This window comes from Bos javanicus, chromosome 18 (assembly GCF_032452875.1).
Source record: "Bos javanicus breed banteng chromosome 18, ARS-OSU_banteng_1.0, whole genome shotgun sequence".
NCBI lineage: Eukaryota > Metazoa > Chordata > Mammalia > Artiodactyla > Bovidae > Bos > Bos javanicus.
Genome location: NC_083885.1, coordinates 34,956,093 through 34,982,876, shown reverse-complemented (window position 1 = coordinate 34,982,876; position 26,784 = coordinate 34,956,093). Strand labels below are relative to the sequence as shown.

Here is a 26,784-nt window from a genome sequence, read left to right as displayed (position 1 = left end):
AGAGTTGACCCACCCAGTTCCACCAACCCAGCACAGTCCCAGGGAAGGGCCCTGAAAGAACCAGACCAAAGATAGCCTTAGGCACGATCTTTATTCACTTGGACACTGTACAAATATTACAATTTCCTTTTGTTGCAAAAAGTATAAAAATAATCTTTATATAGGAATCCATCCGTTACTGCGAATCTTTCTAAATCTCTGCAAATGGCTCTAAATGAGGGTAAATGAATAAACAAGAGGGGGGCTATGGGGAGAGGGAGGCTGGGCCAATCCTTAGGGACTCAGCAGCCCAGATTCTTAGCTAGAAATCTCCATTCCTTCCTGTTAGCACCCCCATGTCAACAGGTCCTCAGGGCCAAGGGCCCAGCAGAAGGGGGGGCACACAAGAAGTCCAGGAGGAGGTTTGTGATCAGGCATGGGGAGAAGTTAAGGAGGCCAGGGGTGGTGCTGGCATGTGCCCATCCCCACCCCAGACTTCCTCCTGGAAGGGGGAAGGCCTGGCAGGTACAGGGCAATGGGAATGGACAAGTGGCCCTGTGAAGGTGATGGAGGGTCCTTGGTTCTGTGCCACTGGGTGGCAGCTGAACCTGAACTCTGGGAGGGCTTGAGGAGGATACCAGGTAGGGTAAGGCCCCCCAAAAGGAGAGGCAAACACTTTGGCTCCATGGTGGAGGGGGCTATGCTCCTTTCCCCGGCTCTCCGAGCGCAGAACAGGTGGACTTGCAGGAGCAGGACTTGGGGCCAGAACTGTGCAGTGAGGGAAGGCTGGGGAAGCCAGAAGTCTGCGGCTCTCAAGCTGTGGGGGAGTGGGGAGAGGTCCCCAGGCAGCCCCCAGGTCAGACAGTCTGTCCCAGCCACAAAGGGCATGCTCCTGTCAGTCAGAGGTTGAGAACAGGCACATCAAAGAGGTCACAGACACCTTCACTCTCGTCCAGGTTGTAGATGTAATCGTGGTCTCCAGGGGGTGGAGAAAGGCGGAGGAGGGGTGCAAACACTGCAGAGAACAACAAGCTGAGGCCCCACAGCCGAGGCCCCACCCACGGCCACCCAAACTCTGCCCACATACACTTACCCCCTACCTTGCTGGGCCACCTACCTTCTGAGGACATCAGTTCCTCCAAGAGCTCTGAGCTCATGCATTCTGGGGACAGAGGGAGAGCTCAGTTATATCCTGGCTCCCCCCTCTCCACCCAACCAAAGTTCATGAAGGGGACCACCGAACCACCCACCAGGAACTGTGACCCTTTGCCCAGATAACAGACACAACCATAAGGTCCTCAGAAGGGCAAGAAAACAGCTCTAAGACCCAATGAACTGTGCCCCTTACCCAGCCCCCGGGAGGAACACAGCCCTACCTCGAGTGGGATCAAAGATTTCTGACAGCTCTTTCGGGAGCTCCAAAACTGAAAGACAAAAAAACCATGATCAAGGGCACAGAGGTCCATCCCAGTTCCTCTCTAGCCCTTGCTTCCCCAGATCCTATACCACCCACTCAGGGGGTGCCATACAGCTGAGATGTAGGCCCCACCCAGGCCAAGCTGGCACTATCAGTAGAGGTGGTGGCAGTGATCCTGAGTGTTAGGATACATGAGGCCATCCATGGGGAATATCTGGGAGAGAATTCATTTAGCTGATGTGGGGTGGGGAGCAGGAGAAGGAGGGAGCTTGAGTGACACCAGGGTGTCAGATCTGAATTCCTCTGCGCCAAAGGCCCACCGTTAAGTTATTGGTACAGTGCTTCCAACTCAGTGGTTCAGCAAGACAACACACCCCGCTTTCATTTCTAGGTCCAGAGTGTATACCCTGTCTGATGGAGGATGCCCTGTGTGATGAAAGGATGTCCTGTCTATCCCTACCCTAGCTAAGTACCTACTTGTGCCAGGCTGAGACCACACCCCAGGCCAGGTCACTTGGCGGAGAAGGAGGCACTCTTAAGTAGGGAACAGTGCTACAGGGTGATGATGCTGCTACAAAGGTCCAACCAGGACACACGTGGGAAACAGGGAAGAAGTGTTGGAGCCTGGTCAGCAGGGATTTCATATGCCAGGTTTAGGGGCTCTGGTTTTATCCAGTATACCTGAGGAAGCTGTTAAAAGAATTTTTGTAAATAGAGAAAAGCCAGTCAGGGTGTGTTTCAGAATCAGGCAGGGTAAAGACAACAATGTTGAAGAACTTAAGACAGAGGTGGTAGCAGTGATCCTGAGTGTTAGGATCCATGAGGCCATCCATGCGGGATGTCTGGGAAAGAATTCATTTAGGTGATGTGGGGTGGGGAGCAGGAGAAGGAGAGAGCTTGAGTGACACCAGGGTGTCAGGTCTGGGTGACTAGGGCCAATGGTTGGGTACTCACAGAGATGGAAAAACAAGTTCCAGTTGAGGACACATAGAAATGAAGTGCCCATTGGATGTGCAGAAGGCACATGGACACAGAGGTAAGGTTCAGGCAAAAGAATTCCGAAAGACGGAAAGACGAAGGGTGGGATTCACCTACCCACAACTGGGGCCCTCCACAAGTGTGACATGGGCCAGAGATCTGGGAAGCCAGATGTAAAAAAATGCCAGGGAGAGGTCAGAAGAAGAAGTCAATTAACAGAGAAGAGCCAAAAGCTGACATTATGGATGCTAAAAAGGGAAAAGAGCATCAACACAGAAAAAGAGAGGACCAGAGTAAATCACCGAGAAACCCACTGAAGCTAGCTGGGCAGGGCTGGGTGATTGATCAAGAGCAACACTAGTATGGAATGGGGTGGAGGAGTTAGGGCTGGGGTCATGACTGCTGCAATCTGAAGCTTGACCAGGGAACCAGAATATGGAATAGAATGGAGATGACTATTTCAAGGAGTCTAAACACAGAGATAACAGGGAAGGCGAGAGAGGGAGACACAGAGGATGAAGTGTCATTTAATGAAAGACTTTAACAGTGCTTGAGGGCCGAGAGAATGAGTCCTGGAAAAAGCAAACACTCAAGTCACAGGATGACTTGAGTGTTAGGATCCATGAGGCCATCCATGCGGCTGCATGACGAGGGGACACCAGACAGATGACACTGTTTCTCCTAAGACACTCACTGCCCCACTTTGGGGCCTGAGGGCCATACCACAGCTCATTCCCTAGGAGAGCGCTCCTGCCTTCATGAGACCTGAGTCCAAGGGGTGGCAGGCAGGGCTTGAGAGAGGACCAGGAAAGGGGACAAAGGGGCACCTGCACCAAGCGAGAGGCCAGGCTCCTTGCCTTAGCTGGCAGAGCTCTAGCTGATGGCAGGGGGCTGGCCAGCTTTGACAGAGGAGATAGGAGAGTTCGGTTCCAAGCCTGATTCTATTGAACTAGGTCTTTCTGAGGCTGGGTTCTTCCTGCTCCCAAGGGTACAAATACTCACCACCTGTGGGGTCTGCCTTGATGGGCTCAAAGGAGGTAGAAGGATTGGGTCCAGATGAACTGCTGTTGCTGCTGCTGCTGCTGCTGTCCAACAGGGCAGAGGACTGCAGCGGCCGGGTGTCCAGAGCTGCCAGGCCCAGCGGGAGGGAGCTGAGCTCACCACTGTCCTTGCTCTCGGTTCCATGGCCTCCACTCACTGCAACCACATCCCCCAAACCTGGTCACTCAGGGACAAGAAGCAGGATATTGAAGCTGGCCATGCTAGAATCCACAGCCAGGATGACTACAGCCCTGTCCTCGGCCCAAGGAGACTTAGGCATGCTCACCCTCCCAGGAAGGTAATATGAAAATCAGTCACTGAAGGAGATGGGGCATGAAGCCCACAGGAGGGAGACTCACAGATGACTGCTGCAACCACACTTCAAGAGGGGTGCCAGGGCAAGTGAGACACAGGCAGACCTGGTGGAAAACTGCCACCACTAATGCCCCTTCACACAGTCACAATGTCCCTGTTAAAAAGGGCTCAATGGCTGCACCAGCAAAGAGAGGCCAGCGGGGTGGGGGTGGATGGTTAAGATAACCTCTACAGGGTCTCATTCAACTCTGAGAATTTCATCTTGTCACAAAGAAATATTGCTTCTTGGGTCCCTGAATCCCTCATTACCACATACCCATTGTGCCTCACCTGGAATCTCAGCTGCTGGACCAGCCACCCCCTGGGCCTCAGTGCTGCTGGGGACAGGGTTGGGGGTGGTCGCCTGGGGACTGCTCGGGCGTGAGGCATCCTGGGGCTGGGCCAGGGAAGGCTTGGGTAGAAGCGGAGGGGTGGAGACAGCAGGCGGGTTCTGGAGCAGGTCTTCGGGTGGTGGCACAGGCACTGCCACAGGCGGTGAGCTCCATGCCTCCTTGTTCACCAGAAGCACCTCAATGGGGCCGCTTACACTCTTCAAGTGAATCTGGTACTTCTTCTGCCCATTGAGGCCCTGGAGGTGGGGGTGGAGGACAGGTGGAATTGGAAGCAGATTTGGCTCCTGCCCGACCCTGGGCCAGGGACAGTATCCTCTCCCACCCTGGGCTGCCCGTTCTCCTAGATAACTTCAAACCCTAGGCCTCCCCTTACCTGCCCCACCCGCGACTTATCGGGCTCCACAGCCAGCACCCGCCCTCAATCCACCCTACCCGGCTGGGCTGAGCACCCACCTCTGGGATGGGCACCTCCAGGCTGGTGCCCGACGGGGCCCGGATGGCAAGGAGGGTGTCTCCTAGGATGACAAAGAGGATGGATCAAGGCCCACGGGCTCAATTTGAACTGGGAATGGGGTGCCTATCCCTCAGAACAAGGAAGATCATAGTCCCAGAGGGGCTGAACAATAGGCTTCACTCACTCCCTATCGAGGATGGGGGAGAGAACTAAAGCTTTTCTCTCCTAAGAACCCAGAGGTCAGTAACCAGAAAATCTGGGTTCACTCACGTGCAGCAAAAGATTAGTGGCCATGGGCACCTCATTCAATTGATGGGGCTGCTCCCTAGGCAAAGACGTTCCGGCCAAGGCCAACATCTCTTCCCCAGAAACAGCCTGGGAGATGCAAGATGGACAAGGAAGAGTTTCTGTACCTACAGTGCAACTAAACTACAGGTTGGAAGTGGGTACCACTGCCCCTTGCACACAAGCATACACAAACAGGCACACACACTTTCTCCCCTCGTATGCTCCTGCCACACCTGAGAAGCCAAACCTAGGGGGCAATGCAGGTGGTGGCTGACCCAGGGACCCAGTCCAGGCTTCCTGTACCCTCTCAGCATGGTTAGCCTCCATAGGGTCCCAGAGATCCTCAAATCCAGGATTTACTCTGTCTGGATCTTCTTTGAGCAGGCCCCAGGAACCCTCTTAAGAGACCGAAGTCTCTCAAGCACCGAGTCCACTGCTCAGGGCTGTGGCTCAGCCCAGTCCCACCCCCATTTCCCCCTACCCAGGCTCTGCTCACCAGCAAAGCATCTGCAGATGTCCTCATGAGTCACGTAGGCCAAGGTGTGGGGGTTAAGGAGAATGGCTGATGCCCTGCCTATGGTGACAGACAACTGACACAGCGAACACCCAGCTTTGCAGTGGAGGTCTGACATACACGCTTACAAAAAAAGCCCTGAGGCCTGGGGTCTACATGGGGGAGGGATCACAGGCCAAGACTGTGGGTGGAGAGGCTCCGAGGAGGGAACCCGAGGCTGAAACCTGGCCAGGAGCTGGAGGACCATCCTCCCAAGCGGGACAGAGACTAGGGGACCACAGAGCAAACCCAGCTGGACTAGAGGGCCCATCGCCCACTCCCCAGGAGCCAGGACCGCCGACAGGAGGATATCAGCTGTTGTGCACGTCCTCTGTGACGTTCCGGATGCTCTGCTGCACCCACACCTTGTGCTGGTCTAGCTCTTGCTCCCGCTGCTGCAGCTCCTCGATCTCTGCCTTGAGCTCGATCAGCTTGTCCGCAATCTCCCGGGTATTGCAGCCAGGCCCCACACCCCTGAATCCAGGAAGGAGAGCTGAGGCGGGCTGCCTGGCACTCTGGGTCCCACGGTCCCTGTTCTCTCTGACACCCTCCACCCCACACCCCTGACACTTCTGGGTAGGAGATCCCATTGCCGTCCCCGGTGCCCCAACTCACTTCCACTGGATGCTATTCTTGGATTTTTTCTCGATCAACCCGATACCTTCCAGTACATTAGTAATGTCATATATCCGCCGCTTCTGGCGCACAGCTAGGGTGTCAGCTGCCTGGCAGGGAGAAGAGAATGGAAAATGCTCAGTCCCACTCTCACGGGGGACTCGGTCTGGAGTAGTCTGAAAAGGGGGTGGCGTGAATTCTAGCCCTCCTCTCCAGGCACTACAGCAGCTCAGGACTGTGGGGCGGGAAGGGGCCAGACGAAGCCTGAGCTGATGTTCCGATACTCTTTTCCCCACACCTGCTGGAGAGGGCCACGAGGACTAGCACCCGCAGCCCCAAGCCTGGCACAAAGCTGACATCCGATGAACAGCCTCAGCCGAATGAATGAAACAGCTCCCGGCCTCCCGCTTGTGAGAAGCACATGTATGGCGGCCTGCTCTGAGGGCTCAGCTGGGCCGCCCCGGGGGTTCCCTCTACCGGCTCAGGCCTGGTCCACCATCCCCCCTGTCGCCCCTTAGCCCGGGCCGCACCAGCTTGAGGTCAAGCACGCCGTCCTTGGCTTCCTGCAGAAGCGACACGAACTTGGTAGTGAGAAGTCCCAAGCTCTTCTCGTGCCGGCTTGGGGTGCCTGGGGGCGGCGGCGCCTGTGGCCCGGCCTCCGCCATCGCGCCCGCCCGCCGCCTCCCCTCAGCCAGGCCAGGCCAGGCCGGCGCCGCCGCCACTTCCGCTTCCGTTCCTGGCCGCTCGGCCGCCGGCGCCAGCCTCGCTACTTCCGCTTCCGCTTCGTTCCCTTCCAGGGAGTCTGTCACAATTCCTCTCAGCAGACATGGCCGAAAAACTTCAGGGACCATCAACAAATGTCCAACCGCCGAAGAGGACGAAAATAACCCCAGGATCCCGGAAGACAGGTGTGGTCGAGGAAGCATGTTGAGGAAGTCGTTGGGTAGCCCCAGGAGTAGTAAGGAGGGATCACTGGAACCTTCCTGGCTGGCCCAACTCCACTAACTGTGCCCCAACCCTCATCTCAGGAGAGGAGACCCTGCTGCCTGAAGAACCCAACGTGTTTTCCCAAACCTGCTCCCCATCATCTTGGGATAACCTACCCTATTCCTGTCCTTCACTTCCTGCCAAACAGCAAGCACTAATTACATCTAGCTTATCCACCTGTCTGCATCCCCACTTTCTTCCCCTGATCCCACCTTCACCTTTCTCTTGTCTCCACACTACAGTGCTCAGAAGCCATGGGATTAAAACCACTTTTCAACCAATGCAAACATATTTCAGTTCAGTTCAGTCACTCAGTCGTGTCCGACTCTGCGACCCCATGAATCGCAGCTTGCCAGGCCTCCCTGTCCATCACCAACTCCTGGAGTTCACTCAGACTCACATCCATTGAGTCAGTGATGCCATCCAGCCATCTCATCCTCTGTCATCCCCTTCTCCTCCTGCCCCCAATCCCTCCCATATGTGTAAATATATGTAAAGCCCTTAGAGCCGTTTCTGTCATGTGGAAGGATTATGTGTTTGCTAGTATCATTTTGTTATTTTTAACACTGTCATTTATTATAGTTTATTTTAGGTCAAGTTCTTTGGAAAACAGTCTTTGAGAAAGAGATGTGCCGGCAGGAAGTTTACTGAGAAGCCACACTTGTAAGGAAGTAATACAGGCCAAACAGGGCAGAGAAGAGAATTAAACTGTGAGGAAGTTAAAATGAAGGCCTCTGTCCTTCTAGGAGCACTGAAACTGGGGTACTCCTTCCAAGGCCTACCTGGCCTTTATACCCTAATACGGACCAAGAGACTCAGATCTGAGACCTCATTAGCCTACATTTCAGGCTAGAGGAATGAGTGTCTTTGTCCTGAAGGGTGGATTTGGGTGGTAGCCAGTGTCCACTGCATTATTACTACCTAGTAGTCAGTTCCATTGGAGGAGGGCATGGCAACCCATTCCAGTATTCTGGCCTAGAGAATCCCACGGACAGAGGAGCCTGGCAGGCTACAGTCCATAGAGTCGCACAGAGACACAACTGAAGCAGCTAAGCAGCAGCAGCAGTCCCTTCCATGGCTCCTTTTATCTCCAAGACAGACAAGCTTTCATAGCTCTTCCACCCCTCTCTGCCATCTCCCGCCACACACCCTCTTCACAACAGCCTATGGTCTCTTGCTCCTCTGCAGAGGCATACCTGCCTCTAAGGGCCTGTCAACACAGTTTTCACCCTGTGATGTTGCCTGCATCCATATCAGCACACCTTCCTCTCCAGCCAGGTTGGGGCCATCTAGTTCCTATCTGTGCCCTGAGCATAGGAGGTCCTGCCTAGGCTGCTCCAGATTCATTGATCACAGGGAGGACACCCCCACTTCCCCCAAGGAAGTGGCGCCCAGCCCTCCCCACTCTGTCCCTCGGTGCAGATGCTCTTTCCTGTTGGGAATGAAGTACCAGAGACTCAGCTTCCTTCCTTTCTGCCTGTGGCCTTGGAGAGGGCGGGACCTGGAGGGAGGAGGGGACTCCTGAGGAGGGAGGTGGGACAGAGGCTTCCTTGGGGTGAGGAATTCTGCTGTGGCAGGCTGAGGTGTGGGCCTCGTGAGCCAGTGGAGGGAGTATCCATCTCTGCCGGGACGGCCGGGGGAGAGGGCCCTCCTCAAGGCCAAGGCTTTTTGCGGAGGAGGGAGCACTGGACGCCTGGTCAAGCCTGGTGAGCTCCATACCACACTGTCCTCTGCAGCTCAGAGAGGAGCAGTGCCCAGCGGAGGCCCCTGTCTACCCTGCCCCACTTCCATCTGGGGGGCAAAACCGGGAAACCTCATCGACGAAGGTATCTCAGGTGCCTCCCCATCTTTCCCATCTCCCTCATTTCCTGAGGGAACCAGAACCTTCTCCTTCTCAGAGGGGCCTAGATGAACACAGTAGCTCAGAGGAGCGCCCACTTTGCCTGCTCTAACCCGGACCTTTGCCCTCACTCCGCTCCAGCTCCTCCAGCCATGGACTCGGCAGCCAGGGACAAAACGCAACCCGCACTCCCCACTGGTATGAGCCCTTCTGGGTAGGCCAAGGGAGGGATGGTGGCAAGAAAGATGGGGATGGTGAGTTGGGGTCTGACTGGAGCTCTGTAGGGCGGGGAGAGGAGTGGACCGCCCTAGGGGACAGGCCAAGGGGTAGGAAGGGGAGCAGATTCGGCAGCCACTTCCTGCAGGCCTAGCCCAATTGATGCAGCTGCCCAGGCTCTTCCTGCCCAGGGCTGGAGTGGCCGGAGCAGGAAAGGGCGGAGCAGCTGGCCCGGGGTGCAGCACTCAAGTGGGCCTCGGGCATCTTCTACCGGCCAGAGCAGCTGGCCAGGCTGGGTCAGTACCGGAACCGTGAGGTGCAGCGGACCTGTTCTCTGGAAGCGCGCATCAAGGTGGGCATCGGGCAGGAGGGAGGAGTGCTGGGGGCAAGCTGCAGGGCTGGCAAGGCCTCACTGCCTACCTCCCTCCCACAGTCGGTGGTGCAGTCATACCTGGAGGGTGTGAAGACCGGGGTGTGGCAGCTGGCCCAGGCCCTTGAGGCCGTACAGGGAGCCCGCGAGGCCCTGGGCCAGGCCCGTGGGCTGCTCCGGGATATGGCTGAGGCTGCACAGACCCTAGAACCCCTGCGGGAGCAGGTTGTGGAACACAAACAACTGCAGGCCCTGTCTCAGCTGTTGCCCCGGCTGCGAGCTGGTGAGTGTGCCTGGCCCTCGGCCTCAGTCCTCTGCCAGCCGGTTGACAAGCACCAAGGGGCTTGTCGCTGATCAAGGGACTGGGACACCAGTGGGAAATTGCATGGAGGGACACATCGGGGACCTCCCAGAGAGTAATACAGGCTTCAGATGACGTATGAAGCACGGTGCCTGTTAGCTCATTCTGGGGTTCCCAAGCGTGCAAGGGCTTCCCTGGTAGCTTAGCTGGTAAAGAATCCACTTGCAATGCAGGAGTCCCTGGTTTTATTCCTAGGTCGGGAAGATCCCCTGGAAAAGGGATAGGCTACCCACTCCAGTACTCTTGGGCTTCCCAGGTGGCTCAGTAGTAAAGAATCCACCTGCAACGAGGGAGACCTGGGTTCAATCCCTGGGTTGGGGAGATCCCCTGGAGGAGGGCATGGCAACCCACTCCAGTATTCTTGCCTGGAGAATCCCATTGAACAGAGGAGCCTGGTGGGCTACAGTCCATGGGGTCACAAAGAGTCGGACATGACAGCAACTAAGCGCAGTACAAGCATGGGATGTCTGAGTCAGGACTGACACCTGTGGCTCTGCCCAACTTGGCTCTTATATACTGAACTATTTCCCTAACAGGGTGGTCAAAGAGCCACTGGCATGACTCCCTCCCCCAAGTCCCTCCCTTCCTCCTGTTTCATCAGCTCAAGGGTTTACACCCTAACCACCATATAGGCCCTTCCCTGGGTCTTTTCAGGTTGGCCAGTGCTCTACTGTACTGATTATTAAATCTTTTACACATCACCCCAGCCCAAGGCATCAACATCCACTGCTGTACCCACTGCACAGGTGGAAAGGTTTAGACTCAAGGCTGTCTCTTCTCTCTGATTAGTGCCAGCTGCAGTGGCCCACACACAGACCCTGATTGATGCCCAGCGGCTCTTGGAGGCCTATGTGAGCCTTCGGGAACTGGAGCAGCTGCAAGAGGAGACGTGCGTACCTCTTGGGGGCCTGGAGTTGCCAGTCTTTGAGGGGCTGGGCCCTCTGGCTGAGGCTCTGGGCCAGGCTGTGGAAGCGGCCGCAGGGGCTGCAGGGCAGCTGGCCCGGGAGAACCCAGCCTTGCTGGTGGCTGCTGTGCGTGTGGCCGAGGTGGATGCTGGGTGCACCACCTCCCTGGAGCAGGCTCCACGGGACTGGCGGCAGCGCTGTCTGCGTGCACTACAGCAGGGCTTGGAGCGGGTCCACTTCGGGACATCTCTGCAGCCTGGGCCTGGGGAACTAGCAAAGTGGCTGGAGGCTCTGCGGGTGGCTCTGCCAGCCGAGTTGGCCATGGCTGAGGCTCTGGTAGCACCCTGCTGCCCACCACACTACAAAGTTGTCCAGTTGTGGGCCCACACCCTGCATGGAGGCCTGCGGCGCTGCCTGCAGCAACTCCTGGAAGGGCCTGAGTTGGAAGAAGCCGACACCTTCACCCTGCTGCACTGGGTGCTGCATGTGTACCAGGGGTCAGTGTCTCTGGGGCAGTAGGGCATGGGGACATCAAAGGCTGGGGGCTCCGTGTAACACTGGGCCACCCACCTCCAGGCCAGAAATGATGGGGAGCCTGGAGTTGGGGCCTGAGGCTGATGTGTCTGATCTGGAGCCCCTCCTGACCCTGGAAAACATTGAGCAGTTGGAGGCAACATTTGTGGCCAAAGTCCAGGTGAGTAGTTGGAGCCCAGGTTCAGAGCAGTTCTGCTGCCACCCGTGGGCCTGTATCTGTGGAGTCGTGCATCTACCCGTCTCTAGCAGTGTCAGTGCCCTGCTACATCCTGCTGCACCTTGCCCCCTTTCCCCAGGCAAAGGTGGCCCAGTGGCTGCAGAAGGCACTGGATGGGGAGGTAGTCGAGTGGGGCCGAGAGCAGGAACCCGACACAGACCTGTCTGGCTTCTACCACTCGCCATTGCCAGCCATCGTGCTGCAGGTGGGTGACAAGTGGCAGGGGGCAGCCCTCACAGGGAAAGGGAAGGAGGGCAGGACCAGGACCCCGCTAATGGCTGCCCATCCCTGCCTGTAGATCCTGGAAGAGAACATTCGTGTGACCAGAATAGTCAGTGTGTCACTGGAGCAGCGGGTGCATGGCATGGCACTATCAGAACTGAGTGCCTTCCTGAGGAGGTCTGACCCACTCCCAACTCCTGGCCCTGCTCCTGGGCAGCCCTAAGGGGTTCTGAGTGATCAGACACACCCATGGGAAAGGACTCCTTCAAGACAGGGCCTTGGGTATCTTGGAGGTGGGGCCAGAGTACTAAGGACTGGGGTTGTATCAGAGTGACAGCAGGTACCGGAGCCACCTCTGCTCTTTGCAGCTTCACCGATGCTCTGATCCGATTCTCCCGAGACCATCTCAGGGGGGAAGCAGTGGTCCCTCATTACGTGCCCTACCTACTGGCCACCCTCAACCACCAGTTAGCACTCAGGTACCAAGATGTGCCCACAGAATGCCACCTTCACTAACCCCTGACTGAACATCTATTCAGTATGGATCTAGCCTACACTGGGCCTTTAGGAATTTTAGACTCACGTAACCCTGGGGTTCCAATCCTAGTTCTCCTAATTACTAGCTGTGTGACCTTGGGCCAGTTATCTAATCTCTCTGAATTTTGCTTCTGTCGTCAATAGTATATGGGTGGACCTTCTGAGACTCAGGTGAGATTACAGATATAAAGTACCTACCACAGTACCTGGCACAGAGTGTCAATTATTCATTCATTCAACAAATATTTATCAAGGCCCTATTCTGTGCCAGGTAATGTCTAGCGTTACCGCTGTGAATATAACAAAAATATTCCCTTCCTCTAGGGTCTTATGTTCCCTGGGGTGTGGGCAAGAGAGAACAAACAAGTTAATGATGATTTTGACTCCCTCCTGACTAGGATTAACTCTCTCCTCTTACCGAAACAAACTGAAAGACATAACTTGTTCAAGATCATACCGCGAATTAGAGGCAGGTCCAGGTGGCATGTGTGCCTTCTAACTCGCTGAGCCCACCACTTCAGCCTCAGCTGTGTCCACCCTTTCAGAAGTGCAGGGAGCCGCCCTTCTTGTCCCCTCAGGCGACACACTTGTGCCACTAGGTGGCGCCCGAGTGGCTAGACAAGAGAGGACCTCTCGGGCCTTGGCCTTGGTCCTGAAGCCGTCCTTTCGGTCGGTCCAGCTCCTCCGTATCCGTCCTGCAGCCCAAATGGGTGGTTCCCGGAGTCTTGGCTCCGGTGGAGGCAGAGCTGGACAAGTTGCAGAAGAGGATCTGTCGCCTGGTGTTGGAGGCGCTGCTGGCGGAGCTACAGGCGAGGCTTCAGGGGGAGATGGGGTTGGGAGGAGGAGATACAGCGTATGCATGGGGGCCTCTGCCGGGGAATGCTGGGTCTGAATCGTCGCTCCAACTACGTCTCTAAACTCCGTTCCCAGCCCCTATTCGCGGCTCTGCCCTCGCGTCGCTGGCTCTCAAGCCCAGAGCTGCTGGATGACGTGTGCAAGCGGACGGCGCGATTCTGCCAGAACTTTCAGCACGTGCGGAATCCCGCGGTCCAGGTGCATCTGCGGGGAAAGGCTGAGGGCGGGGGGCGGTGTCAAAGTGCCCATGGGAAAAACATCCTGGACCCATTTGATCGCGATCCCTACAGCTGTTGCTGGTCGAGGCGGAGCGTACGGTGGTGCTGCAGTACTTAAGTGCGCTGATGCAAGGCCGCCTAGTCTGCCGCGGTGCTGACGAGAGGACCCAGGCGGCCGAGCGCATGCAGCACGATGCGGCCCAGCTTCAGGAGCTTTTCCTCGGTTTGGTGAGAATTCGCTGGGCGAGAGGATGGGCGGGAGTCTTAGTGATTTGATAGGGGTCGAGGACTGGAGAAAGACCAACCCCTGCGTGCTCAGGGCCTGGAGGAGAGCGTTCAGTGTGTGCCAGTGCTGCTTGCATTGAAGGAGCTGCTGAACCTCCGCGACCCCACGCTACTTGGCCTCGAGGTGGCAGGCTTGCGGCAACAGTTTCCCGACGTGAGGTGCGAAGACGGGCCGGGAAGGGAGGAGACCCAGGAGCGGCTGGGCGGGGCTAACGCACCCGTCACTCCACAGCGAGGATCACGTCTCCGCCCTCCTGGACCTGCGCGGAGACGTGTCCCGAGAGCAGCGCCTGGCCGCACTCAGCTCTCTGCGGGCCGGCCCGCAGCCCTCGCCCCAAGCTGGTCGCCGAGCACTTTTCAGCCTCGTGCCAACACCTGCACCCTCGCTGGCCTCCTGCTTCCCCTCAGGGTCCTGTGCCTGACCCCTGACTGCCCGCAGAATAAAGTCACGTCCCCGTACGCCTGAATTGTACGTGTTGGTGAAGGGTGGATGAAATAAAAGTGCCCACGAAGGGCAGGGGGTCCACGTGCAGTGACACACCTAAGGTATCCTGGTTCCAGTTCTGATATATGGCTGCGCCCCACCTATTCCGGTACAAGACCTGTATGTGGGCTGCTTTCCCAAGTACCCGGGCTTCCACAGTGTGCGGATTACACCCTTACGTGTGCGCGCACCCGCAGAGAGCTAGCGTCTCCTACGCCAGAAGTCAGTCAACTGAGGCAGAGGGGGCGGCCTTAAGGCAACACCCCACCCAGGGGCGTGACCCGATGGCGGACACCTCCCCCCTGCTCTGCCTGGCCCCACCCCAAGCCGTGTCCTCGTGCTCTTGCGGCTGCAGAGATTGACGCGAATCCGCGCTCTTTCGTCTGAGCGTGCGCGCGCCCGAGCCCGTGCGTCACCAGCGTCGGCTCCCGCGGGCTGGGCAGCCGGCGGCCTGTGTTGCGGAGCGGGAACAGCGGCGGCGAGAAGAGGATTGAACAGGTGGGGGCGCGGCACGCGGATGTAATCCCCCCACCCCCACGAGGCCGAAAAGGCGTTCGACCGGACCCCTCCTCATCTACCTGGGAACCCCGCTCCATTGTCCACTGGCCCCGCCCTCCATTGGGCACGCCCTTTGCCCCAGCCCCCGCCACTTATTGGCTGTAGGTCACTCCCCTCCTCGATTTCCTAGTACCCATTGGCTCCTCTTCAATGTTATCTTCTCTCGGAGTTTCTTATTGGCGCAGACCACACCCGCTTATATATCACCAGACTCCGCCTTCAGTCTGGGCTCCTCCCACAACCATCTTTCATTCATTCTGCATCTGGGTGCTGGGTACTTTGGTCATGGACGTGAATGAGACCCGTCCCTGCCCTCAGGGAGTTCAGGGGATGATGTGGGGGGACGCGGACCTGAGCTCCAACAATGACAGCCTAGGGTGGTAAAGAAGCCGCTTGGGCACTGGGAGTCTCTAAGACGCTGGGAAGGCTTCCCGGAGGAAGTGAGGCCCAAACCGAGTACTGAAGAATGGTTAGGAGTTTGTTACAGGGAGACATTGGGAGGGCATTCTTGGCAAAAGGACCTGAGACATGAAAGAAACAAGCGTATCCTGGTAATTCCAAAGAGGTAGGTCAAATGAAAGAAGGGGAGATAAAGAGGATTGGTACAAGTAAGAGGCCTAGAGAGCAGTGAGGAATCCAGAAAAGTGTATGGTTAGTTGAGGGGAAGGAAGCCTGAGTCCCGAAATCATCCAGCAGCTTGTCACTAGGCAGAATGCTGCGAAGAGGGGGAGGGGATCAGAACTAGCTGGGGAAGCCAGGTGCAGGGAAGGAATGATTCCAGTTCTGAGAGGGACAAGGGCTCTCGGTTTCATTCCTTTACTGAACAACTGTTCTGGGGACACAGCTGTGAACACTTAGAAGGAGAAAACATAATAATCACATATACTGTACTTCAGATGGTGATGACTGCATTGGAGGACAATATTGTGGAAAAGGTGAGGTTCTGGTGGAGAGGGTTTAGAGGAGGTTTACTGTCTTATAGAGGGTGTGTCGGGAAGGCTTTTCTAACAAGATATTTGTACAGAAATCTGAGGAAAGTGAGAGTGACCCCTGCTGTTATATGAGGGGAAAGTGTTCCAGACAGGGACATTTTCAGTTTGAGATGCCTGTTATACATTCAAGTAAACATGTTGAATTGAGAACTGACAACACAGTTTGAGGGGCTTCCCTGTGTTTCAGATGGTAAAGAATCTGCCTGCAATGCAGGAGACCTGGGTTGGGAAAATCCCTGGTGAAGGGAATGGCAACCCACTCCATATCTAGTATTCTTGCCTGGAGAATTCCATGGACATAGGAGCCTGGTGGGCTACAGTTCATAGGGTTGCAAAGAGTCGGATACAGCTGAGCAATTTACACACACAGAACACTAGTCTGAAGTTTATGGAAGAAGTTTGGGCTGACATATTTAAAATCATGAGAGTGGATGAGATCACCCAGGGAGAGAGCATAAATGGAGAAGAGAAGCTTTCAAGTCCTGGACATTAGAGTTTTTTTTTTTTTTCTTTCCAGGGGAGGGGCGGGTAAGGAAGGATTTATTACTTGTAGCAAGTTAGGAGAACAGCAGGGATCTTTCCCAAAGCAGTGTCTCCACATTATGGTGTTAAGAGGTCAGAAAGATAGGGATGACCAGCAAGGAAGACAAGAACAAGCCGCTAGTGAGATGGGAGAATTATGTCCCAGTGTATTTGGGAACCAAGTGGAAGATGTGGCCAAGCTGAGATGAAGTCATTAACTTTGTCAAGTTCTACTGATCAACATGAAGATCATTGGTGACCTTGGTCAGGTCAGTTTTGATAGAGAGCAGGGGCCAGAAGCCCCTACTTGAAGTGAAATTTAGGACAGAACAGGAAAGAAGGAATTAGATAGAGACTGAGTATAGATGACTTGGAGTGTTGTGTTACCCTGAGAAGCAGCTGGAGGGAGATGCAGTGAAGCTAGAGTTTTGTGAGAGTTTTGTTTTTTAAGATGGAGAAATAACAGCATGTGTTTATACTGACGGGAAGAATCCGACAGAATGGAAGAGACTGATGATGTAGGAGGTGTAGGAAAAAGGAGAGATGCTGGAATTATGTCCCTGAGCAGACAGGAGAGTTCAGAGGATGGAGCCTTTGGTCAGTCTCTGGGGAGAGACTGGGTTGGACTGAGCCCTGGTACAGAGTTGGGATAACTGTCCTAACACTGGCCTTGGATGACCACCAGCAAGATGGCTCTGATAGGAGACACCCAGGGATTGGCTTGGATTGGCTGAGCTTTCCCTCTGCTTACAAAGAGCTGGTTCTAATTTAGATTTGAACAGATGGCCCAGAGGGGAGAGAGCATTCCAGGTGGAGGGACTAGCATAACCAAGGGGCAGGTAGGCCCAATGGGCTGGAGGAGGTGAATGCAGCTGGGTGGGAGGGGCGGAGTGAGACTGAGAAAATGCCAGAGGTAGAAGGCAGATAGAAGGTAGTGAGACCCCCTCACCTTTCATCCTGGCAGCTGAGGCTACACTGTACCAAATTCCCAGTCTGGGCGGGCGCTGAGCACAGAATCATGAGTGGGGGGCTTAAGGCTTACAATCAGAAGCTCATGAGCTAAAAGGATTTGAGGAACCACCATCTACGTGGATGTATGAGACTTCCTCCTGCTTTCTCCCAGTCCAGGGAATGGACTAACTAGGGTGGAGGTGAGGGGGCATAGGGCCTGCTAGCCCTCAGGCCATACCCACTCATTGCTGGCCTCCACATCCTTCCTGTGTCTGCAGAAGTCGCCGGTGTGGGGAGCTGGAGTGACCCGGCCGGATGTGCCCTCCAGGACAGAATGGTGCTGGACTCAGGTGCTCAGGTGTATGAGCAGGCACCCCCCAGCCCGCCAGCCAGCCCCTCCTCCTTGGCCCATAGGCCGGGGCCCTCAGACCGAGATGGGACAGCGCTGTTCCCCTGGCCTCAGTCCCTGGCCCTGCCCCTGGCTCTGTCTGTCCCCTCAGCCCTGCGGCCCCGGGCGGAGAGGCAGCCCTTCTCAGAGCTGCACTTGGGCCGCCGTGGACACATGCGGCGCAGCGAGAGCACCTACACCGTGAACAGTACTGGCCGGCGGGGGGGCAGCACCCAGAGTCGGGCCCCGCCTGGACGGGGACGGGACCCAGGTGGGGGCACCCTGCGGCCCGCGGCCTCCCTGCCTCACATCGCTAAGGCTCGAAAGGAGGCAGGCCGTGGTGCCAGCAAGAGCCCCTGCATGTTAGTGGCTCTGCGGCCAACCAATATGGACCGCGAGCGGGACAAGTTCTTCCAGTCCCATTACACCTACAACCCACAGTTCGAGTACCAGGAACCCATGCCCACGGCTGTGCTGGAGAAATACTGTGAGGCCTCTGGACAGTTCATTCATCAGGTCAGTGCAGACTGCCCGCCTCACCCCAGCCCGGACCACCTGAGCGGTCCAGCTTGACCTGCTGCTGCGGCCCTCTGTGCAGGCAGTTGGCATCATCGAGGCTGTCCTGGAGAAGTTTGGGACCTATGAACACTTTGAGGCTGCAACGGGGGGCCAGCTGCTGACCAAGTGCCAGATCTGGTCCATTGTGCGCAGATACATGCAGAAGGAAGGCTGCGTCGGTGAGGTGAGCTCACACTGCCAGTGATGCCCCTTTTCCACCTGCTTCCAATCAGACTGCCCAGTGGGCAGTGCCAGGCCCAGCTCTGTTCTGGTGGAGCTAGTGACCTCAGGCCAGCCCTGCTCCCGTCCCTGCCCCAGTCAGGTGGGAGCTGGCTCCAAGCGGAGGTGGGGCAGGGTGGGTGTCGTGGCCAAGTGTCCGGCCTGGCTCCCCTGTGGCATCAGCAGGTCCACCTCCCCACTGGCCCCCGGGGTTGGTGGCCATGACACGTGTCTCTGCCACCCGCAGGTAGTGGTGCAGCTGAGTGAGGACCTGCTGTCCCAGGCAGTGATGATGGTGGAGAACAGCCGACCAACGTTGGCCATCAACCTGACTGGAGCCCGCCAGTACTGGTTGGAGGGCATGCTGCGGCACGAGATAGGTCAGGGTGTGGTAGGTGGGTGGGCTGGGATGAGAGGGGGCTGGGACATGGGGGCAGGGCAGTGAGGGGCCCCAGTAATTCCACCCCCTCTCATTTTCCCCCTTCCCTTCACCAGCAGCCACCTCCTCCCTCTGGCTCACAGAGGTACGCCAGAACATGCCAGCCCACTCTTTGGGCTCACCCTTATTTCCTGTTTCTTTTGGGCATCTTTTCCTCCCTCAGCTTCCTCTCTGATTTCCCTTGTCCATGGGGCAAGACTGCTGAGGCCCGGACAGGCCAGAGGGAGAACCCTAAGGGCCCCACTAGTCTAGCCAACAGTACAGGCCTTCCATGGTGGATGCAAGTTCAGATTCTGGGAAGGGAAATGGCTGAAGACACAGCTGGATTTAGGAGGGGACTGGCCAGGCTGGAAAGGCAGGCATAGGACACGAATTACTATTCTTTCATATCTGTCACTCCTCGTCAAGAATCATGTTGCTCTGGGCAAAAGGTGGTTTTTGCTGAGTATGTTAGCATGAAATGGGCATGCAAGGGTGTGGGGACTGGGTGGTGTGTGAGTTCCCGGCCTCTCTAGGGGGCTGCAGAGGGTGGGGGGCGAAGCAGTGTGAGTTTGGGAGAGTTGTGTGTGTATAGTCCTAGACGGATGGGGGAGGATTCATGTGTGTGAGCCTCTGGGTCCTTGGGTGTGAGTTCACCTAAAGATGGTCTTGATGATGCGTTGGGTGAGTATGGGTGTGGGGTGGAGAGGCTTGTGTGAGAGCCTGATTTTAGGGGCATAAAGCTATGTGAGTCACCAGCTAGAGGTCCAGACGGGCAGAGCAGGGCCTGGATAGGGCCAGGCAGGAAGACCCCCTGGATGCCCAGCCCAGCCTCTTCTTTGCTGTCCCTGCAGGTACCCACTACCTTCGGGGCGTGAACAACGCGCGGCAGCCGTGGCACAGCGCCGAGGGCCGGCAGCAGTACGGGCTGCGGCCAGCAAACCCCACGGAGGAGGGCCTGGCCAGCCTGCACAGCGTGCTGTTCCGCAAGCAGCCCTTCCTGTGGCGCGCGGCGCTGCTCTACTATACGATACATCGTGCAGCACGCATGTCCTTTCGTCAGCTCTTCCAGGACCTGGCGCGCTACGTGCAGGATGCCGATGTGCGCTGGGAATACTGTGTGCGCGCCAAGCGCGGCCAGACTGACACCTCGCTGCCTGGTGGGCACCAGTCCCTGCGGGTTGGCGGGGGAGTGCCTTGATCTGGGGCGGGAGGGTGAGGCTGGGGCTTTGGACCTAGGGCTCACGGCCCTCCTTGCCCACAGGCTGCTTCAGCAAGGACCAGGTATACCTGGATGGCATTCTGCGCATTCTGCGGCATCGCCAGACCATCGACTTCCCGCTGCTGACCTCTCTGGGCAAGGTGAGGGGCCACAGGGCCTTCAGAGGTCCCAGCCAGCTCTCCCCCTCACTGCTGTATTCCCTGAGCCTCTGGTTGGAACTCCACTGAGGACTGGGTGCCAGGCCTCTCATGGTGGGAGCGTGGGTGGAGTGAGCACAGGAGATGACGTGACAGTCCGGCAGCCAGTATAGGTGCTTTTTCCAGCCCACAGGTGTGTGTGTAGACACTGCAAAGGAAGTGAGCATTCCAGGCCAGGAGAGCAGTCAGGAAGGCCTGCAGAAGCAGGCTGGAGAAACAGCCAGGGATCAAGCCCTTGGCACTGGGTATCTGTGCCAAGCTGAGGAAGTTGAACTTCATCCGAAGCAGTGGGGAATCCAAGGAGCTTCAAGCAAAGGGTGGCACAGATGTTGGCTTTAGAAGGCTCTGTGTATCATACGGAAGGAGAGGCCTAGGGAGGGGAGTGCAAGGGGAAGAGGAAGAGGCCTTTCCCATCTCTTCTGCAGCATTGATGGTGGTCTGGCATAACCCGCAGTGGCCGTGCCGTTGGAGAAGAAGGGGCAAGCTGGAGAGATCTTCAGAGAGTGGGATCTTTTCAACTCAGTGGTCACTCTGAGTGGGAGGGTGACATATTCTAAGTCCCCACCCTGGAATCTGACCTAGGGGCTCTGACAAGGGTCGGGCTGCATAAGCTGGCACCCAGGAAGGCTGGCTATGAGGCGTCTAACACCTGGTATCCAGGGAAAGGTGTTCAGAAGGCAGTTGGATACCCAGATTTGGAGATGAAGGGGGGAAGCTGGACTGGATACAGGAGTGGGGTTGTAGCACATAGATGTTAGAAGAAGGTTTTGAGAGAAAGAGCAAACACCCAGGATGGAGCCACAGGGTACAGAACGTTGGGAGTGTATCAAAAGGGGAGTGGGAGAGGTTCTGGGAGCAAAGGGCTATGGGCCATTGGAAGAGAGCTGGGACCAGCTGCCTGAAAACCAGGGGACCCTGCACTGAGGCCCAGCTTTCTCCCTGCAGGTTTCCTATGAGGATGTGGATCACCTCCGGCCCCACGGGGTGCTGGACAACACCCGGGTGCCCCACTTCATGCAGGACTTAGCACGCTACCGGCAGCAGTTGGAACACATCATGACCACCAACCGGCTGGATGAGGCAGAGCTGGGCCGCCTGCTGCCTGACTGATACTGGTTGAGGGCTCCGGATCGGCCCCCAGAACACGAAGCTGGCTGCTCTGTGCTTCCACAGCCTGGGTGTTTCTTGGGGCCTGGGGAGGGCAGAAGCATTTCAGGAGGGAGGAACAGCAACAGCAGAGAATTTGTGCTAGCCTCCCTGGACCCCGAGGGCCAACAGCAGCATGTCAGGCAGACTAAGTCTGCCCTCCTGTCTCCAGCTGTCTGTTGAGCCGAGGAAGAGCCTGAGGACAGGAGGGAAGCTGAGCATGGATGGGCATTGGGGGGAGGGGTTGGGAGTAGAAACTTGTTCTTGCATGAGATGGCTTTGGGTGTATGCGTACTCCAATCTTTTCGTCCCCCCACCTGGCCCCTTGGTGCTCCTTCAGCTTTCACGCTGTCTACCTCTCACTGGGTCCTGGTGGGGATCTCCCTTCTCCTGGGGTGACTGCCTGAGCCTGCCGTCCTGGCTTTCACACAGACTCAAGGAGCAGGGATCCTGGTAGTAGAGACCCAGCTGGGCTGGGCTGTGCTTTCCAGCATTTTGCCTCTCCCATTGTCGTTGTGTGTTTTCCCTATTTATGTGCGGTGTGTCCTGGGCTTCTGAAAGTTCGATGGAGGGAATAGGGCTCCTCTGGAAGGCACTGAATGTTCCTAGCCCCACCCTCCCTCACACATACACAGGCCTTGTGAGTCAAGCCGAGAGCTCCCCTGGCCTTGCCCTCAACCTCTGCACTGGCCTCTGCTGTCCCTGTCTTTGCTCACACCCTCGCAGCTGGTCTCTGGCAGAGGTTGGCATAGGCTGGCAGCATCCACAATCAAGCCTGAGGGGCAGGCCCCCAGTGGTTCCAAGTTCTGAGCCTCTCCTCAACCAGGAGAGGTGCCAAGATGATTGTTGCTTCTAGTTTCACCTCAGACTCAGCTGTGTGAGGTTGACCCAGCCCCGCTCCCACCCTTGGCCTTAGTTTTTCCATTCGAAAACTTGGACACACAGCTGGAAAGTCCTTATTCCTTTAGTCATTGAATATGTGTAGAGCACCTTCTGTGTACCAGTTAACTGGTCAGAATCCTCACTGAGCTCCCAGTCCTGAGAAAAGTCAATTAAAACAATTATAATGAAGTGTGTCGGCTTCATCTACTCACGATCACTTCCTCTCTTAATCTCCCTTCCCAAGCCCCTTTCCTGGCCCTTTGTGCCAGTGCTAGGGGCTTTCTGGGGTGGGGCTGGTGATGACACATGTCCCCAGATGATAAAAGGGCCATGGAGCAGGGCCCAAGAATCTGGCCCTTGTCCCACTGGGGACCTGGGTCTGGGGTCTCCAGGGGTACAGCTTGTACTGTTGAGGACAGAAATGGGCTGAGGACTGTGCCACGGGCACAGGGCTGCCCAAAGACTTTGGGACTTAGAGGCACACATCCACATCCTCGTTCCTGGGCAAAGAGCCACAATCAGAGTCCAGGCTGACCCTCCAGAATTTATTCACTTTCAGTGGTACTGGGCCAGATGGAACATTGGTGGCGTCTGACCCCACTTTGGCAGGATCCCAGATCACATGCTGCTAGGATGAAGAGCGGCCTGTCGGTGCTATGGCTTTCAGGAATCTAGAAATAATGGAGAGGGTCTGGTCATTCAGGTGGAGCCCCGCCTCCTCCACCTCCCAAGCCATGCCCTCCCGCCAGATTTGGGCAGCCTCACACCTTCAGACTCGTCTCCAGCCTCGAAGTCAGGCTCTGGCTCTGGCTCTGGCTCCGCCTCTGGCTCCGGTTCCGGATCCATTTGGGGGTCCAACTCCGGTTCAGCCCCTTCAGAGGTCTCGGCTTCCAGCTCTGGCTCAGCTTCTTCGAGGGTTCCGGATTGTGCTGCCTCGGAGTCCTCAGGACCCCGGGCCTCGTCGGATTCTGGAGCTCTGGGCAGCCAGGGGCACGTGGTTCCTGAGTCAGCAGCCCCGGGAGTCCAGTGGCCTGGGCATGGAGGGTCATAGCTTCGTTCCCGGTAGCCTACGGCGGAGGTAGGAGTGTCTCAGGCTCAGTTTATCCTCGGTGGTTTCCTCTGCACATTTGCAAGTCTTTGGGGAAGACCATGGATCGAAGCCCCCATGCCACGCCCCCTCCTCTGACCTAGGGTCCGCCTCCCCCGCAGGCTCTCACCGGTCCCCACGTGCTGCCAGTCCCAGGTGGGGTCCGGCGCCCGCACAGTTCGCTGGGCGCAGCTCAGCAGCTCCTGGCAGGCAGCCTCGCCCTTGCTCTGCACCAGCAGCAACAGGCGGCGCACCCTGCGTTCGGCGTCAGGCAGCGCGTCTAGCGCCTCGTACTCGGGCCCGGTGAGCACGCCCCGTGCCAGCAGCGCATCCAGCAGCAGCCCCGAGTCCGCCTGCAGCGTCTCTACCAGGCGTTTCCGCTCGCGGTCGATAGTCTCTGATGGCCTTTCCTGGGTGTTGCCCATGGTAGGGGCTGCATCGGAGGTGAGGGGCGAAAGGTAGTGGGGGCGGGAGCTCCCCTGCTTCTGACTCTCTCCCGGGGCCCCAATGAACATCCGTGGCTGGGGTCTAAGTTCACCTGGATCTCTGCGGTCTGTCAGCCCCGCAGCGCAGCACCGATCCTGCCTCCCTGACCTTTTCTATCTTATCTCTGCCTCGGGCTTCACCTTCGGTCCCTAAATGTTAACTGTGGCACTCCTCTCCTCCCCTAGCTACCCCAGGACCCTCATCTACTCTGACTGCTCTCCCCAAGCAGGTCCTTCCTCCTGAGCCCCTGCCACCTTAGACACCGCGATAGATTCAGACCTAGTTTATCCAACCTAACTTCTCTTTCCTAACCTGCTTCCCCAAGGTACAGCTAGTCCTGATAAACCACACCCAGCCTGCAATCAAGTTCCTTTCCAGTCTATCTGCTGAATACTTCTGTCAACTCCACCACTGAGTCTAGTCTCACTTCCAGCCTAGACCCTGCAAAGCTCCATATCTCCCCTCCCAGATCCCAGTGCTGAGAGTCTTCCTGCTCCTCTCACCTACTGGAGGAAGTCCAGACCCTTATCCTGACCCTGAGGTCCATCCTTCCAGGACAGGCCCCTGCCTCTGCACCCCCTCACTGATACCACCACCATGTTGGAACCCCAATGTGGTTTCCTGGCCTCTTCTGGTTCCCTAATACCTGAGTAGAGATACCTGAGTCCTCTTGAGTCTTAGCTCTGACCAAGATCTTCTGACATCACCTGAGACCAAACTGTCTCCCTGCTGCCCTGGGAATGATTCACAGCCATCATCTTCAAGCATCCAGGACTCAACTCATAAAAGCTACCAGCAAATGTCAAACGTTCACCGTTTTCCTCAGTGGATCCTCCCATTTTGAGAGGCTGTCACCACCCCAACAGCAGGCCTTGGGCAGAAATTAATCTGCTTTGTTCACTTATCAACAGCCAAGGACAATGGCCCATCTCCTCTTGGGTCGCCTGACCCAGGCAGCAAGGTCCCTGGCATTAAGGGGCAATTAGGTCAGGCCCTGGGCCACTCCCTTTCTCAGTCCATCTCCCTTGGCCTTGGCTTTGTCCAAGGATTTCATCCTCTCTTTGGGGTCCCCCCTTTACCTCCTTACTTGGCTCTAGGTCTGGGAGAGAGGATTTGGTCTTAACCCCCATCTCTCTCACTGCCTGGTGTCATGCTATGCCTCCCTAGTCATTGCACCCCTCCTAGCCATACTGAGGTGTCAGCCCTTCCCTCAGGCCATGAGCAGAGACCCTTTGCCGTTCCCTTTCCCTTCATGTCCCATCTGTGACAAATGCTGCTCCTCCCCTGACATCTCAGAGAGAATTGGCATCTCCCTCCACCCCTCATCTCCTGTAACAGTCTCTCCCAGCACCTCTCACTCCTGTCCATCACCCTACAGAACAGTGACTTTGACAACTCTCTAGGGTAGGATTATTGTGCCCATTTTACAGATGAGGAGACAGGCTCAGAGAGACCAAGTGGCAGAACTGGAGTCTGACTTGCTCCAGCCTGAACTATGAGGTGTCTGGCCAAGCAGAATGCCAACCATAACAACCTGTCCCCTAACCCTCGTGGGACCACCAGAGAGAATCCAGACTATCTATTCACTTCCCAGCCCCTAGATAGCAGGCTTTCCCCCACTTCCCTCAACCATTCAGTACCGGCACTTCCCAAACTTTGTAGACACTCTTCCCTGGGCCTGGAATCCCCTTTCTTCCTCCCTTGAAAGATGGGCCCATCTTTCAAGACTCAAATGTCTCCTCGTTTACCCCAATGCCGGAGTGTCCCAGAGGCAGATACGTTCCTTCTCCTCTGTATCCCAGTGAACATCATACACCCTCACTAGGCTGACATCACTGGGCTGTGTACCATGGATCCTCTGCCCTCTTACTTGAGGTTTCCAAACTCTGTTCCCCCCCCCCACCCCCGGTCAAAAGTGCAGGAAGGGAGGGAGGGCAGAACCCACTGTCCACAGGTGCAGAGAGGGAGGGGACATACTAGGTTGGCCCCTCCTTTTTTCTCCCTCCTCCCCAAATTATTTTCATGTTAGCTTCCTCCTCTAGTTACCTCAAGTCCTGCCTTTTGTCCTGTCTGGAGAGCAGAGACCCCAGCTAGTCTGGATCCTCTGAGATTTAATGCTCAGAATATCGAAATTATGTCCTTCAATGGTCACAGCCCAGATTCTTCCCAGAGGACCTGGCGGCTCCAGTTAGCACGCGTGGTCAAGGGTCTCTGCCGCCCTCCCCACCTCGCTCCCTGCGCGTTCTTTGGCTAAGGAGCGAAGGTGGTGGGCCACCGCGGAAGACGTCGCGCACCTGCGAACTCAACATCCATCCCTACACCCAGCCCCAGAGATAAGAGTCCTGCGGAAGGGAGGGGAAGGAAGGAGAGGGGAGGAGAGGGGCGGGGCTCACAGACCTTCGCGCACGGCTGCTGGTGGTGATCGGGCGCGGATTTCGCCCAAACTCAGTTTCTCTTCCCTCCCCCAGCCGGAGGGGGAGGAGTTCGGTGGGGCTCCCGGTCCCTGCGCTCCTGGCGGCCCCACTCACGGGTCGAGCCTCAGCAGGGCAGGAGATGACGAGGCAGAAAGGGCCAGGCAGGGTGGGGATGGGAGCAGCAGCTGCGGCGGGGGCGGGGCGGCCAGGGCTGCCGGGAACCGGGAGGGGGTGGGGAGAGGGGGCCGTTCTTCTCGGGACGCAGGGAGGCCGCCCGCAGAGGTCGAGTACCGCCTGGCTGCGTTTTCCCTCATCACCCCGGGCGCGCCGGAGGAGTCAGGGTGGGGACCGTTAAGCCCGCGGACCCAAGTACCCCAGCAATTCCCATGCGTTTTACACCCATTCTCTTTGCCTGCACAGAGAAGGCTCAGAGAAGGAGCCCAGCTTACTCAAGATCACAGAGCGGGTGCACTGCGGTTCTGGGTGTGACCCCTAAAAGCCCCCGATTCCCGGAGGTCATAGTGGCCATGCGCCAGCCCTGGATTCGCACCCGGAGGATGGGGCCTAAGCAGGAGAGCTCGGCCTCGGAGGCACCTCCGCTCTCCAAGGGTTCCTCGATTAACATTAAAGCCCTGGGATCTGGACGTTTCTATGAAGGCAAAGGCGCCCCCCACCCATGAC

At 56.9% G+C, this 26,784-nt stretch overlaps 4 protein-coding genes across 18 annotated transcripts; 2 read left to right on the top strand and 2 right to left on the bottom strand.

The window, feature by feature from the left end:
• Positions 1-72: 72 nt before the first annotated feature.
• E2F4 (E2F transcription factor 4) lies at positions 73-6,765 on the bottom strand. Of its 2 annotated transcripts, none has more exons than XM_061387539.1 (10): positions 6,563-6,765; positions 6,033-6,142; positions 5,730-5,891; positions 5,361-5,404; positions 4,576-4,637; positions 4,061-4,358; positions 3,377-3,571; positions 1,356-1,403; positions 1,097-1,141; positions 73-994 (listed from the first exon to the last, which is right to left on the bottom strand). In XM_061387539.1, exons 1-10 carry the CDS (start codon positions 6,695-6,697, stop codon positions 879-881), a joined length of 1,215 nt encoding a protein of 404 aa, XP_061243523.1. In that variant the 5' UTR covers positions 6,698-6,765; the 3' UTR covers positions 73-878. The 2 variants fall into 2 exon arrangements, with proteins under 2 accessions (XP_061243523.1, XP_061243522.1); XM_061387538.1 differs by having other exon boundaries at positions 3,377-3,592; positions 6,563-6,755.
• Positions 6,766-6,962: 197 nt separating this feature from the next.
• EXOC3L1 (exocyst complex component 3 like 1) lies at positions 6,963-14,046 on the top strand. Of its 10 annotated transcripts, XM_061387488.1 has the most exons (15): positions 6,973-8,574; positions 8,756-8,845; positions 9,001-9,057; positions 9,267-9,427; positions 9,509-9,728; positions 10,596-11,208; positions 11,288-11,405; positions 11,542-11,667; positions 11,761-11,861; positions 12,053-12,163; positions 12,901-13,030; positions 13,152-13,274; positions 13,367-13,522; positions 13,614-13,738; positions 13,812-14,046. In XM_061387488.1, the coding sequence occupies exons 1-15, from the start codon at positions 8,442-8,444 to the stop codon at positions 13,999-14,001; spliced, it is 2,454 nt and encodes an 817-aa protein (XP_061243472.1). In that variant the 5' UTR covers positions 6,973-8,441; the 3' UTR covers positions 14,002-14,046. The 10 variants fall into 10 exon arrangements, with proteins under 10 accessions (XP_061243468.1, XP_061243471.1, XP_061243474.1 ...); XM_061387487.1 differs by having other exon boundaries at positions 6,965-8,574; positions 12,923-13,274; positions 13,662-13,738; XM_061387486.1 differs by having other exon boundaries at positions 6,968-8,574; positions 12,923-13,274.
• Positions 14,047-14,147: 101 nt separating this feature from the next.
• MATCAP1 (microtubule associated tyrosine carboxypeptidase 1) lies at positions 14,148-22,305 on the top strand. Of its 4 annotated transcripts, XM_061387552.1 has the most exons (8): positions 14,619-15,186; positions 17,100-17,229; positions 17,365-17,990; positions 18,073-18,216; positions 18,499-18,631; positions 19,524-19,829; positions 19,934-20,031; positions 21,034-22,305. In XM_061387552.1, exons 3-8 carry the CDS (start codon positions 17,421-17,423, stop codon positions 21,196-21,198), a joined length of 1,416 nt encoding a protein of 471 aa, XP_061243536.1. In that variant the 5' UTR covers positions 14,619-15,186; positions 17,100-17,229; positions 17,365-17,420; the 3' UTR covers positions 21,199-22,305. The 4 variants fall into 4 exon arrangements, with proteins under 4 accessions (XP_061243535.1, XP_061243536.1, XP_061243537.1 ...); XM_061387551.1 differs by lacking the exons at positions 14,619-15,186; positions 17,100-17,229 and adding an exon at positions 14,148-14,561; XM_061387553.1 differs by lacking the exon at positions 17,100-17,229 and having other exon boundaries at positions 14,619-14,912.
• A 342-nt stretch (positions 22,306-22,647) lies between these two features.
• On the bottom strand, positions 22,648-26,321 carry NOL3 (nucleolar protein 3). 2 transcript variants are annotated; one of them, XM_061387561.1, is made up of 4 exons: positions 26,087-26,321; positions 23,334-23,636; positions 22,884-23,183; positions 22,648-22,787 (listed from the first exon to the last, which is right to left on the bottom strand). In XM_061387561.1, exons 2-4 carry the CDS (start codon positions 23,626-23,628, stop codon positions 22,780-22,782), a joined length of 603 nt encoding a protein of 200 aa, XP_061243545.1. In that variant the 5' UTR covers positions 23,629-23,636; positions 26,087-26,321; the 3' UTR covers positions 22,648-22,779. The 2 variants fall into 2 exon arrangements, with proteins under 2 accessions (XP_061243545.1, XP_061243546.1); XM_061387562.1 differs by lacking the exon at positions 26,087-26,321 and adding an exon at positions 25,736-26,078.
• Positions 26,322-26,784: the final 463 nt, after the last annotated feature.

What these genes read in the sequence shown, in the direction of transcription:
- E2F4 (XM_061387538.1), bottom strand. Translation starts at nt 6,697, where the DNA reads ATGGCGGAGGCCGGGCCACAGGCGCCGCCGCCCCCAGGCACCCCAAGC. An exon ending in CATCTGCAGATGCTTTGCTG is followed by an intron (nt 4,638 to 5,360) that starts GTGAGCAGAGCC and finishes TTGTCATCCTAG; the next exon opens with GAGACACCCTCCTTGCCATC. An exon ending in TCCAGCAGCTGAGATTCCAG is followed by an intron (nt 3,593 to 4,060) that starts GTGAGGCACAAT and finishes CTGAGTGACCAG; the next exon opens with GTTTGGGGGATGTGGTTGCA.
- EXOC3L1 (XM_061387483.1), top strand. Translation starts at nt 8,442, where the DNA reads ATGCTCTTTCCTGTTGGGAATGAAGTACCAGAGACTCAGCTTCCTTCC. An exon ending in GCAACCCGCACTCCCCACTG is followed by an intron (nt 9,058 to 9,266) that starts GTATGAGCCCTT and finishes CTTCCTGCCCAG; the next exon opens with GGCTGGAGTGGCCGGAGCAG. An exon ending in TGCCAGCCATCGTGCTGCAG is followed by an intron (nt 11,668 to 11,760) that starts GTGGGTGACAAG and finishes CCCTGCCTGTAG; the next exon opens with ATCCTGGAAGAGAACATTCG.
- MATCAP1 (XM_061387551.1), top strand. Translation starts at nt 17,421, where the DNA reads ATGGTGCTGGACTCAGGTGCTCAGGTGTATGAGCAGGCACCCCCCAGC. An exon ending in AGGAAGGCTGCGTCGGTGAG is followed by an intron (nt 18,217 to 18,498) that starts GTGAGCTCACAC and finishes TGCCACCCGCAG; the next exon opens with GTAGTGGTGCAGCTGAGTGA. An exon ending in TGCTGACCTCTCTGGGCAAG is followed by an intron (nt 20,032 to 21,033) that starts GTGAGGGGCCAC and finishes TTCTCCCTGCAG; the next exon opens with GTTTCCTATGAGGATGTGGA.
- NOL3 (XM_061387561.1), bottom strand. Translation starts at nt 23,628, where the DNA reads ATGGGCAACACCCAGGAAAGGCCATCAGAGACTATCGACCGCGAGCGG. An exon ending in CTGGCAGCACGTGGGGACCG is followed by an intron (nt 23,184 to 23,333) that starts GTGAGAGCCTGC and finishes CCTCCGCCGTAG; the next exon opens with GCTACCGGGAACGAAGCTAT.